Here is a 13,407-nt window from a genome sequence, read left to right as displayed (position 1 = left end):
GGGATGCGGCTCCCGCACAGCAGGGCAAAAAATTAGAAGGAATGACTTTGAGCATTCACCATCACATCCAATGCTCTTAAAACAGAAACTACAAAGAGTTTTCTACTTTACTGATGAGGAATCTGTGCCGTTTTGAACAACAGATGACTTAATAGAAGCAGAAATCGGAAAGACAATCGAACACAATGATCACCCAAGGTAAGGGTATACATAAATTCTCTATGGAAAGAAGTATTCTTTGGCTACCATCATAAAACTAGCAAACACTCTCAAGAGTAGATAGGAAGGTGAAGAGCTTCCACTTGTGATGCCTGTCAGCAGAGCCATGCACTGAATCTGGACAAATCACAAAATCTGAAAGGATGGAAGGAAACAAATGTATAAATCAATTAATGTTCAGAGCACAAATTAAGTTGGATGGGGCACAAATGGCTTCATTTTTTTCCTTTTTTGAAGAACTTTAAAGTGTGTAGTATGTAAACCCCTAAAGCAAACAGTATGAAAGATGGTAGGTTTACTCCCCTCTTTAGAGTCTGATCACATCTCCAAATTGTGTATATATTAGCACCTCCAATATGGATTTGAGAACTCTGAGTAAAGACTTTTCTCTTCAGGCAGGCTTTTCTTAATGACTGGTGGTCTGAGAGGGGTTTTAAATGTTGTGCTCTGTTGTTTTAAATGTGTTTTAATATTTATCCTAGTTACTAATTTAATATAGTATTTGTTTAATTCTTTTTTTAATATTTTTAATATCTAGACTTAATTCCCCTGGAATTTGTATCAGTGTGGAAAAGGTTGAAATCCAACTTAATGAGACTTTATAAACACATACGTGCATGTCCTGTTGTATTCTATTAGTGCTTCTACTCGCTTTTCATGATCTTCTATCTGTTGTACGACTTGCTTTATATTGCCCTAAAAACACAACACATGAAAATATCATAAAATACCACTTTAACAAAATGGAACAATGGGCCTAGCCTAAATGTTAATACTCTCCCTTTTGCTTATTATCTAGGGTGGGTTACTCCTCTTATTTCCCTCAGAGTCCAGGTTATGCAAAGTACATCATGCTTGACCTTTCTTTTAGCAGGACAAGCCTGTCATTTCCTGGATATAACACAGCCGAAGAAAATATAATTCAAGAAGCTACCAGCCTCTGCAACCGCAAGGGCCTGTTTTAAAAACATCCGCAATGATTCAAAATATGATCTCTAGGATTTAAATTTCTTAAAATTATTCACTCAGCAAAACAGATGCATTTTGGACTCCAACACAATAGTAAGACAACTCATAAATAAATGGGAATAACCATCCACTGAAGAGAAAGAACATTCATGAAAAGTCTCCAGACTTCTGAAGTGGAGGTTATTGAAGAGTGCGATGTAAAACAACATTGTGAGCATCTCAAATTAAGCAGTCCATGGCAATTACATCAACAGAGGATAACATAAAGTAAAAATATCTACATCATAAAGGCACTACCACAAAAGATGAAGTGGACACGTCTATAGCATGGAATGAAAAATAGAGAGGTTACCTACCTGTAACCATGGTTCTTCTAGTGGTCCTCTGTGAATCCACACAACTGGGTTTAGCCTGTGCTTGCGCTGGATCCTTGGAATATTCTAGAGCTTTAATAAGAAATTAGTAGCACATTGTCCCCTACCACACATGCTCCGCCCGCTCGTGTACCTCAGTTCCGATTGTCTGCCATTGTCAAAGCTCTATAAGCTAAGAACATGAGTGATGGACATCATGGAGGCTGGGTGGGATGTGTGGATTCACAGAGGACCACTAGAAGAACCATGGCTACAGGTAGGTCACCTCTCTTTCTTCTATGTGGCCTCTGTGAATCCACACAACTGGGTGACTAGCAAGCTCACTTACCGGAAGGTGGGCCATCACTCCAGTATCGAAGTAAGCACAGCTGTCCCAAAACTCGCTTCCTTCTTGGCCCTGAGGTCCAAACAATAGTCACAAAAGTGGACGGAGTGGACCATGTAGCTGCTTGGCAGATGTCCGAGACATCAACACCAAGCATCAGGGCAGTGGAAGTTGCCACAGCTCTGGTCGAGTGTGCCTTTAGCACCTCAGGTGGGTTTTACCCAACAGCTCGTAACTGTCGAGACAATCCACCTTCAAATTGTCTGTGAAGTCACAGGAGAGCCTTTATGAGTGTGGTAAAAGCGTTCCTTAGAACTGCCTTTACACGAGACAGAGAGGGATTCAGAATGATCAGTCCCTATTGCCAGCAAAATCGGGTCCTGTAATTTTGCTCTAGGCGACTTCTCACTCCTTCACCCAAGTCTGTCTCGATTTTAAATAAACAATCTGGAAGGTCTGCTCTTCCTCTTTTATTACTTTAGGACCCTCATTTGGTAGCGTAAATGTGGCCAGATCAAATAATATATTTTTAACGTAGCCAATTTTACCATAGTAGCTGTGGTCTAAACAAGGAGACAGCTTACAGACAATTTGTCTTTTTATATTTTATTACAAAAGATATCATTTCAACAAGCTCATTTTAACGTCATTCAGTATTTCCAAATTATTTCCAAAATAACCCCCAGCCTTAGCCACCAGTCATTTCCTCTATAAAGTGAAAATAATAAACAGTCTAGCTATATCTTAAATAAGCATTCTTACACAGTTTTCTGATTAAAGTTCTGCCAGACGCATCTCTCTCCATGTGTTGTCTCTGGCTGTCGTGAAAGCAAAACTCTTCCCCCATCTCTCTTCTCCGTCCTCTCTTCTCGTCTCTCTTCGCCCATCTTTCTTAAATTAAGAAGTTATGTCCTTGTCCATCGGGGATGAGATAAGATAAGGGTCAGCTTGCTCTTCTTAACTTTTTTTTCTTTAGCTGGAGAAGAACTGACCTTGTACATTTTTCTCTCTAATTAGCACCTGGACACAAGCAGATTTCTAGCTTTTTCGTTGCAGCTCTGAAATAAATCCTATGAAATACAACTCTATTCTATTTTCATAATCAAATTCATGACAATGAGAACCATGGAAGCAAACAAATAACCAGGGAGAGGGGCGAAAGTCCTTAGTTCTGGATGTATAAAAAGACAACGCACGGTGAACATCTAATGAGTGGAGCATGTGTTCAACATCCGAAGAGGGATTAGGAAACAATGTAGGTAAAGTCAATGGTTGATTGACATGAAAACTTGAAACAACTTTAGGGAGAAAGGAGTTATCAGGGTACAGAATCACCTTATCTGGAAAAAATTGTAGATATGGTGCATCACTGTGGGTGGCCAGTTTGCTTGCTCTTCTTGCCAAAGTTACTGCAACTAGAAATAACATTGTGAACAATAAGAGTCGGAAGTCAGACGAAGCCATAGGTTCAAAGGGTGGACGTGCAAGAGCTTGCAAAACTGTCTGCAAAGACGACTGAGGCAGAGGTGGACGGGTAGGTGGTCGGATATTTTATAAGCCCTTTAAAAACAATTTCAGTGTAGGGTGAGAAAACAAATGGGAGGACTCCGATCCCAGAGGTCAGTAAAAAACAATGGCAGATATATATAGGGTGGAAAAAGCCAAGCCTTGGTCAAACAGATGATGCAGGTACATGAGCAGAGTATCAAGAGATACAGGTACAGTTTGTAAATTTCGTGATTCAGCAAATATCAGGAAATTACTCCACTTGTATGAATATAAAAGCTTTGTGGAAGGTTTCCTAGCCCTGTCCAGAACCTCCTTAATCATGGGAGAATCCTCCACACTGTCAGGTGCAGGGAATCTGGATCCAGGTGACAGATGCTGCCTGCATCCTATGTGAGGAAATGTGGCAGCAGTGGAAGTCTGATGAATTTGGTTGCCATCAGTTTGAGAGTGGTAAACCATGGTCACTGAGGCCACCATGGTGTGGTCAGAATGGCATTGGCCTGCACGAATTATGATTAGTGTCCTTTGAATCAGTGGGATGGGGGGAAAAGGTAGAGAAGGCATTCTGACCATTCATTCCACCATGAAGGCATCCCCTAGAGATGCTCTGTCCATCCCTGCCTGAGAGCAGAACACTTCGCACTTGTTGTTGAGATGAGTCGCGAACCTATTTCCGGAAATCCCCACCTGTTGCAAATCATCGCAAAGACAGCGTCGTCGAGTTGCCATTCATGTGTCTGGATATTCATTTGACTGAGTATGTCTGTCACTTCATTGTCTTCGGTGGACACATGAATGGCCATAGGAAAAATGTGATGTACATAACACCACTCCCATAGATGAACAGCTAAATATAGAAGTGTCATCGAATGGGTGCCCCCTTGCTTGTTGATATAATACATGGTTGTGGTATTGTCGGTGACCACATGGACACCCTGACCTGCTTTCAAGGGATGAAAGGCATGAAAGGCTTTGATGACTACCCACATTTCCAAGTGATTTATGTGTAATAGTCTCTCCTCCTTGGACCAAAGATCGTTGATCTTGTGAGGACCACAGTGTGCTCCCCACCCAGTGGGACTTACATCCGTTGTTACTTGAACTGTGAGCTGCAAAGGGCAGAATGGACGCCCTATTAGCAGATTTGGAATGATTGTCCACCACTTTAGTTGTGCTGCTAGCTCTGGAGTTACATAAAAACGCTTGGCTGGATTGTCTGTCAGAGGGTCGAATTGGGACAGATACCAAGCCTGCAGGGAACACATCTTCAGTCTTGCATGAGTGAGGGCTGACATAGTTGATGCCATCAGGCCCAGGAGATGTTGGGTGTGGTGGGCAGACACTTTAGCGTGAGGACAAAATGGTAGAATCGCACATTTTAACTTGTCAACACGTTCGGGTTGAAGAAACACTCTTGCCCTGATTGAATCCAGACGCGCACCTATATAATCAATGACCTGAGTTGGTCGAAGGTGAGATTTCTTCCTGTTGATTTTTAAGCCCAGGTTTGTGAGCATTTGCAAACTCGGTGTTTCATATGGTCTTTTGAGGGGAAGCAGCTACTATCAACCAATTGTCTATGTATGGAAAGACAGCAATGTTCTTTAGATTAAGGTAAGCTGCTACCAGTGCCATGCACTTTGCGAATGTTCTTGGCATGGTGGGCAAGCCGAACAGAAAGGAGCAGAATTGATAGGCAATATCTATGAAGAAAAAAAAGAAGGAATTTTTGATGTTGTGGATGAATGGATATATGAAAGTAGATTTATAACAACAAACCTGTCTTTTCGTCACAACAGATGGATGATGGATTCTAGAGTGACCATACGGAAGCGCCATGATAGGAGGTAAGGATTTAGTAACCTGAGGTCCAAAATGGGTCTGATGCCCCCATCTTTCTAGGGAACCTCAAAGTAGCGTGAGTAAAAACCGTTTAGAATGTCATGAGAAGGCATGCATTGAATGGCCTGCTTTTGTAACAGAGATAATATTTCTTCCTCTAGAGCTGGAGCATAAGATGTTCTTTTGATGTGACCTATAGGAGGAAGTTTTGTGAATTTTAAATGGTAACAGAACTGAACGATGGATAGCACCCAGGTATCTTTGGTGATAAGATTCCAGATTTTTAGGAATGGAGCTAATCTGGCTTGAGGTGATACAAACAATCTGGGTTGGAGAGGGACTGTAACAGTTGTGGATGAGTAAAGGTAGTGTTTTCCCTTTTTTGAAGGTTTACGGTAGGACTGGTGGCGCTGAGATGAAGCCTGAGGCCTGAAGGAAACATTGGCAGAAGATGACTGTGCTGCTCTTCCCTGAGCTGGAGGGGATGGTAAGTTTGGCAGTGTTGTTGGTATTGTTGCTGTCCAAACTGTTTGCGCCATTGATACCTCTGGAACTTTGGTTGCTGTTGGATGGTATAGGATCTAGCCGGTTTCTTTATCTTGTGAAAGGTTTCCATGATCTCATCCGTTTTTTCATTGAATAAGCCAGCTCCAGCAAAAGGCAATTCCTCTATGTATGCTTTAGTATCTTCTGCAATCCCTGAAGATCTCAGCCACGCATGATGTCTTAGGGAAATCGCAGACGCCAAGGATTTGGATGCAACATGAGCCGTGTGACGAGATGCTAATCTTTGATGTTTAACAACGGTTGATGCTTCAGGGGCTGCTTGAAGGGCAGGTAAAACTTTGGCCCAAAGTTGTCTCTGATAAGCTCCTAGAGCAGCCTGATAATTAGATACTCTCAACAAAAAGGAAGCAGAGGAGTACATTCTGCGTCCAAGGACATCCATCTTCCTTCCCTCATGATTTGTAGGGGTAACTTTGGCTTTGCCTCCTGTCCTGGAAAGATTGGACTGGACAATGACTGAATTAGGAGCCGGGTGTTTGGACAGGAACCAGGTGTCATTTCCATGGGTTTTATAATGGGCCTCCATGCTTCTAGGAAGCTGTATAGAGGTGGATGGCAGATTCCAAGTCTCCTTAATGATATCCATCATGGCTGGGATAAACGCCAAGCTCAGAGGGTGAGACTTTTCCTGATTGATGTCATCAAACAGCAAATCCTGCTTAGGGGGCGATGGCTGTTCGACATCAAGTTGAAGTGATTTGGCCATACGAGATATCATTTGGGAATAAGACGTAAAGTCTTGTGATGGAGAGGGAGGTGTTACATACAGCACTGATGTTACCTGTCTGTCATGGGTTTGGAGGGAAAGTTCCATCCTATGGGGAGTGGAAGGCGGGACATCAGGAGGAGGGGCTGTACTGTATAAATATGTGAAGCGTGTGTGGAGAGTTTATGAGACACTGTGAGACACTGGGTTGTGACGAAGCAGCAGCTGGGAAGAAGAAGCTGTTGTGGGAGTCTGTGTGTCAGACAGGGTACTACTGTGTGTCAGAGTACCAACCTGATAGGTTCAGGTGTCTGTTGGTTAGCCAGAACTGATAGGTTCAGGGTCTGTGCTTCAAGTAAGGGTTCTGTGTGAACCAACCTGTGTGTATGTATGAGTGAGAATAAGCCACGTTACTTTATCCTATTCACCTGATTGTTTATTTTTCCCTGTGTGTATTTAAATAAACCTTATTCTTTTTATTGTTTAAAAATCCATCCCTGGTCTGTGTGACTTCTTACAGGGAATGGTTGGTGGCAGCTTAGTGTAACTGTGTGACATATCCCAGTAGGTCTGGGTTTGTCACATTGATTGGTGTCCAGCGTGTGGGATACGACTGGTCCAGTTGTCCAGTGGTCCAGCAAAGCCTTGGCAAGGGTGCCCAGAGCAAGGGGGGTCTAGTCAGGGACAGTCTGAGGCGCGTAGGTAATCTTCTAGGTGTACCTCACGGGGAGGTGCGCTAGTAGAAGAACGTGCCAACTGGGGAGACTTAGATTAAGGTGCTCTGAGGCAGCCTAGTTTTGGCGGGAAAAAAGCTGAGGCAAAACTGCGTAGTAACAGTGATCTAGCTTGCCAGCTGAGAGGCCCAGCAGAGGGGGGTAGGCTCTGACTCGATACTGTTGCAAGTTTAGTGCTGAGGAACAGCAGCAATCTCTAGGGAGAGCTGGTTCTGAGGCAAGAAGGAAAAAAGTGGTCGTTTTATTTTGAGGCTTGACTTTTAAAGCAGCCGGTTCTGAGGGGGGATTATGCCCTTGACTCGAAGCCAAGTAGCAGACATGAGTGAAGTGAAAGACCCCCAGATTGACCAAGGTTCTGAGGATGAATTTGGCTCAGTGCAAGGTGACAGCACAGTAGAGCAGAACCCAGAACTTAGAAAATTGCTCATAGCCCAACAGCATGAACTGAGGATGAGGCAATTTGAAATGGAGGAAAGGGAAAGAGAAGAAAGGGAAAGGGAGAAACAAAGGCAATTTGAATTGGCATTGGAGAGAGAGAAAATGGCGTTTGAATTAAGAAAACTGGAACTGATGAACCAGAACAATAATAATAATAGGGATTCTGAGGGAGGCCAACTGTCTAAAGCTGACCTGAAGAAATTCCCTGTGTACCACAAGGGAGATTGTCCTGAGGTGTTCTTTTCCTTAGTGGAAAGAGCGTTTGTGGACTTCTCAGTGAGGGAAACTGAGAAGATGACCATCATGCGATCTTTAATCAGTGGTAGCCTGGCTGAGGTTTATGCCGAGATGCCTGAGGAACTGATGAAAGATTTTGCAGAGTTTAAAAAACTGGTGTTTGCCAGACATGGGATAAATGCAGAGCAGCTGAGACAAAGATTCAGGTCCCTCACAAAAAAACCAGAACAGACTTTTACCCAAGTGGGGGCCCAATTGGTGAGGCTGCTTGAGAAATGGCTATCGCAGGAGGGAACAGAGACCTATGAGCAGCTTAAAGACTTGATAGCACTGGAACAGTTCTATTCAGTCCTGCATGGGGAATTGAAATTCCAGGTGAGGGAAAGGAAACCGAGGTCTGTGGCAGCAGCCGCAGAGATCGCAGATTTTATTTCCCAAATAAGAAAGCCCTTGGGTGAGGGGAAATCTGTAGGTAAACCCAAAGAAACCTACAGCAAGTACTCTCAGGGACCAGGGAAAAGCCAGCAAGGGGGAGGGGCCCATGGTGAAGGGAAGCCCTCAGACATGAAACTAAGACCTCAGATTTTGGAGGGAAAACCAAAACAAGATGAGAGAGAATCAAAATACACCAGAAAATGTTATTTCTGTCAGGGAAAGGGTCATCTAATCTCAGAGTGTGAGATATTAAAGCAGCTAAAAGGAATGGTGCCTCAGGAGTCTAGTGGGACCAAGCCAAAAGCTGTGTTCTGTGTCCAGAAAGAGCAAGGCTCAGTGTCACTGAGGGAGCCTGTTGCCATGGCTACTCAGTCTGGAACAGCTACCTATGCTGATCAGGCTGAGGAAAATGGTCCTCTTATAGAGGTAAAGCGCTGCTTGCTGGTGAAAACAGATTCTCAATTGTTTGAGACAGCCGGGGTGGACGTGGGAATACTTGACCGTCAGTATAGGGGGCTGCGGGACACTTGTTCCCAGGTAACCCTGTGCCATCCAGATATTATTCCCAGGGAGTTTATAATCCCAAATGAGAGCATAAAGGTGGCAGGGATTGAGGGGCAGGTAATCTCTCTGCCAGTAGCAGAGGTACCTGTCCACTTTCAAGGCTGGAGGGGAGATTGGCGGCTAGCGATTTTATCGACTCTGCCAGCAGCCGTGCTCGTGGGAAATGACCTGGCTGAACATGTGAAACGGGTGCTAGTGATTACACGCTCACAAGCCACCACGGGGACAGTTCAGGGGGGTAATGATGAGCCAGAGACGGAAGCAGAGGGGAGTTCAGAAGCTGTGGTGGAAACCTTAACCACAGACAGCCGATTTGGACAGGAGCAAAAGGCAGACGCCACTCTCCAAAAGTGTTTTGAACAGGTGACTGACGCCCAGCTAACACCTGAAACCCCAGTGAGATTTCTGGAGAAAAAGGGGATTTTATATAGAGAAACCCTGAGGAATATCTCAAATGGGGGAGATGGGAACAGAAGTCAGCTAGTGGTACCTGAAACGTATCGCCCCATGATCTTACAAAGGGGTCACTCTGACATGTTTGCTGCACACTTAGGGGTGAAAGGGCCCCTTGATTTGATCAAGCAAGATTGGGAGCAGATCACCCAGGATGACCCACAAGACGTTGTGACCTACATAGACACCTTGATGAATGACCTAAGGAGAAATCTAGAGCTGGCAGCAGAAAACCTGCAAGCTCAGAAGGTCAGACAGAAAACATGGTATGACCACAAAGCTAGAGAGAGGCACTTTGACCCAGGGGAGGAAGTGCTTTGGCTTAGGCCCTGCAGAGAGAACAAACTGCAACTCAAATGGGCAGGACCATATAGGGTCATTTCCAAGATGTCAGACCTGAACTACCTAATAGAGCAGGAGGAGAACCAAGCAAGGAGGGTGGTTCATGTGAATGCCCTAAAACCCTACTACAGAGGGGAACAGAGGGTTTTATTCGCGATAAAAGCAGCTGAGAGTGAGGAAGCTGAATTACCCTTCTGGGAGGGTAGAGGGGAAGTAAAATACAACCCAGAGGAGGTAAAGATCAGTCCTGCACTCACCCAAGACCAGCAGCAAGAACTAAAAATGCTGCTTAGTAAATATCAGCAGGTGTTTTCCAACAAGCCGGGGATAGTGAAGGGAGTGATGCATCGGATCCACACAGGGGATGCACCCCCGCAGGCAGTATCCCCGTACCGAGTAACGGGACCCTATAGGGACAAGGTGCGGAAGGAGCTGGACGAGATGCTGAGGGAGAACATAATCGTCCCCTCTTCTAGCCCTTGGTCCTCTCCGATAGTCCTTGTGGACAAGCCTGATGGGAGCATTAGGTTTTGTGTTGATTACAGGAAATTAAACCGTGTAACCACTCCTGATGCCTACCCAATGCCCAGGCTAGACAACCTGATTGAAACCATAGGGGGTTGTCGGTTCATCTCATCATTGGACCTGGTAAAGGGATATTGGCAATTAAGAATTGATCCCAGGGATCAAGAAAAGACTGCCTTTTGCAGCCCTTTTGGTCTCTATGAGTTTCGAGTCCTGAGCTTTGGTCTCAGAAATGCACCAGCCACATTCCAAAGGCTGATGGACCAGACCTTGGCAGGGCTCAGTGACTTTACAGTGGCCTACATTGACGACATAGGGATCTTCAGTAATACCTGGGAAGATCACCTGATACACCTGGAGTTAGTGCTGCAGAGGTTAAGTGCAGCAGGGCTAACAGTAAAGGCCAGCAAGTGTCAGCTGGGTAGCCCAGAAATAAAATACTTGGGTCACATGGTAGGGGGAGGAATGATAAAACCCCTGGAGGCCAAAATAGAAGCTGTTCGTGATTGGCCTAGACCCAACACCAAGAAAAAGGTCAAATCATTTCTTGGGTTGGTGGGCTACTACAGAAAGTTCATCCCGAGGTTTAGCGAGATTGCGGCTCCGCTGACCGATCTGACGAGGAAGAAGGCTGATGACCGCATCCCGTGGACCAGCGACTGTGAGGCGGCGTTCCAGAGGTTGAAGGAGGCGTTAATCAACTATCCTGTCCTGCGTGCTCCAGACTTCGACCGGGAGTTCATCATCTACACCGATGCGTCTAACAGCGGGGTAGGAGCAGTTCTGTGCCAGGAGGATGAGAATGGTGACCAGAATCCAGTGTCCTACCTGAGTAGGAAACTTCAAAAAGGTGAGAGACATTTGGCAACCGTGGAGAAGGAGTGTTTGGCCATAGTCTACGCGATCCAGAAGGCCAAGCCTTACATCTGGGGAAGACATTTTATTCTGTGTACTGACCATTCACCATTGCAATGGTTAAAGACAATGAAAACCCACAATAGCAAACTTATGAGGTGGGCTTTAAACCTACAGGACTATGACTTTGAAGTGAAGGTGGTCAGAGGGTCAGTGAACTGTGTTGCTGACGCCTTATCAAGAAGACCTGAAGAATGAAGACGGCGAAAGAACATGGACTATGTGTATATAATGATGACAAAAAGTAAAATGTACCTGTTTTTGAATTGGTTTGTATGAATAAAGGTAAATTGATGTAATGTATATGGTAAATGTTTAAATGCCTATTTGCTATGGTTTAACTTAGAATGTAAGTATGAGTAAGTATAATATGGTATGTATAACTGTTGTTGTATTTTTACCTAGGTTGTTTTTTGGTGAAAAGCACCTTAGCTTTCCCCCTACAAAACAACTTATAAAGAGGGGAGGTGTTACATACAGCACTGATGTTACCTGTCTGTCATGGGTTTGGAGGGAAAGTTCCATCCTATGGGGAGTGGAAGGCGGGACATCAGGAGGAGGGGCTGTACTGTATAAATATGTGAAGCGTGTGTGGAGAGTTTATGAGACACTGTGAGACACTGGGTTGTGACGAAGCAGCAGCTGGGAAGAAGAAGCTGTTGTGGGAGTCTGTGTGTCAGACAGGGTACTACTGTGTGTCAGAGTACCAACCTGATAGGTTCAGGTGTCTGTTGGTTAGCCAGAACTGATAGGTTCAGGGTCTGTGCTTCAAGTAAGGGTTCTGTGTGAACCAACCTGTGTGTATGTATGAGTGAGAATAAGCCACGTTACTTTATCCTATTCACCTGATTGTTTATTTTTCCCTGTGTGTATTTAAATAAACCTTATTCTTTTTATTGTTTAAAAATCCATCCCTGGTCTGTGTGACTTCTTACAGGGAATGGTTGGTGGCAGCTTAGTGTAACTGTGTGACATATCCCAGTAGGTCTGGGTTTGTCACAGGAGGGTGCAAGTCTCCCACATCAGAATCCGGAGTGTTTAAGTTTGGAGGAGTTTCCTCTGAGGCTTCTGAAAGGATTTCCTCATCTTGGTCTGAGGCAGACGAGGCCAAAGAGTCTTCCTGAAAGGAAAGTGAAGGTGATACTTGACGCCTCTTTGATGTTTGAGTACAAGCAGAGTCCTTAGACACTTGTGAAGCTTGAATTGTAGCCGATTGATGCTTAGTAGCAGGTACCGAAACATAAGAAGCGGAACGGACCTTCTTTGATTTTGGTGCCACCTGTGCAGAAGAGTCCCGATGTAGAACCCGGTGTCTGGTGGATTTCACATCAGAATCTCGGCCTCATAGCTCGATCTATGTCGACGTCAAGGTGGCGAAGGAGATGGAGAAGAAGAGGAGGCATAGCTATACCTAACTCTTCTGCGTTTGCCATAGCTCTCAACTTTAGCAATCTTCACAATAATGACGACCACCATCCCTGTACTCGACTTCAACATAAACAGGGTCATCATAGTAAGGTGACACTCAGCGTCGAGAGTCTTGAGGAAGCACTACCCCTTCTCTATGTGAGGACTGGCGTCGAGATGGAGAGGTGTGCTTCCTCTTTGCAGCTTTCTTTCTAGGAGATGCCTGACGTAAAGACTCCTCTGAGTTTGATAGTCTTATCACAACTGCCTGCCTAGTAGATACAGGGCTAGAATGGGCAGAAGCACAGCTGGAGACAATTTCAGCCTGCATACGGTTCGGACTCGGAGTGTGTTTCGGTAACGACACCAAAGCCTGAGTCATTCAACAACAAACAGAAGTATCACCGTCCGAGATAGATTCAGTGTTAGGCAGGTCCCTGGATGACTCCTCCAATATTGGAAACAGCAGAGACGCTGAGATCGGTGGCAGATCACGGGATCGATCCCTTGAAGAAGGCTTGTTCTGCTTGTCCTTCTTGTGTTTGACTGACATTTTCTTTTTCTTTAGGCTTTCCGAAGGCACGTGCTTTTGAGCCGACACTGAAACAGGGGTCAAAGATATTTTTTTTACACTGATCCCGAGGATTTCTTGGTGGACTTTGTCAGATATTTTGATGACAGAGTAGCTGGTAAGGATGACACAACGGGCTCGGGACGGGGGGTAGATGGCTGAGCTGGGGTCAACTTCACTGATGGTTTGTGGGAGAAAGAGATTTACTCCAAAGGTACGCTCTAAGCCTTTGTTCACATGATTTTAAGGCAGGCTTGGAGAGCTTTTTACACTGA

General features: G+C 44.8%; 1 protein-coding gene across 10 annotated transcripts in view; it reads right to left on the bottom strand.

Annotated features, from left to right (window-relative positions):
- The window catches only part of SMC1B (structural maintenance of chromosomes 1B), a 73,188-nt gene that overhangs the window by 39,242 nt on the left and 20,539 nt on the right, over window positions 1-13,407 (bottom strand). For all 10 annotated transcript variants that reach the window (XR_013545616.1, XR_013545615.1, XM_078394162.1 and 7 more), the window contains one exon: window positions 833-915. Coding sequence is in view for 8 of the 10 variants with exons in the window: in XM_078394162.1 (XP_078250288.1) it covers window positions 833-915 (83 nt within the window). In the remaining 2 variants the exon portion in view is untranslated. The remainder of the gene's footprint in view (window positions 1-832; window positions 916-13,407) is intronic.

This window comes from Pogona vitticeps, chromosome 5, assembly GCF_051106095.1.
Source record: "Pogona vitticeps strain Pit_001003342236 chromosome 5, PviZW2.1, whole genome shotgun sequence".
NCBI lineage: Eukaryota > Metazoa > Chordata > Lepidosauria > Squamata > Agamidae > Pogona > Pogona vitticeps.
The sequence above is the reverse complement of the archived record's forward strand: the minus strand, read 5'-3'. Positions and strand labels throughout refer to the sequence as shown.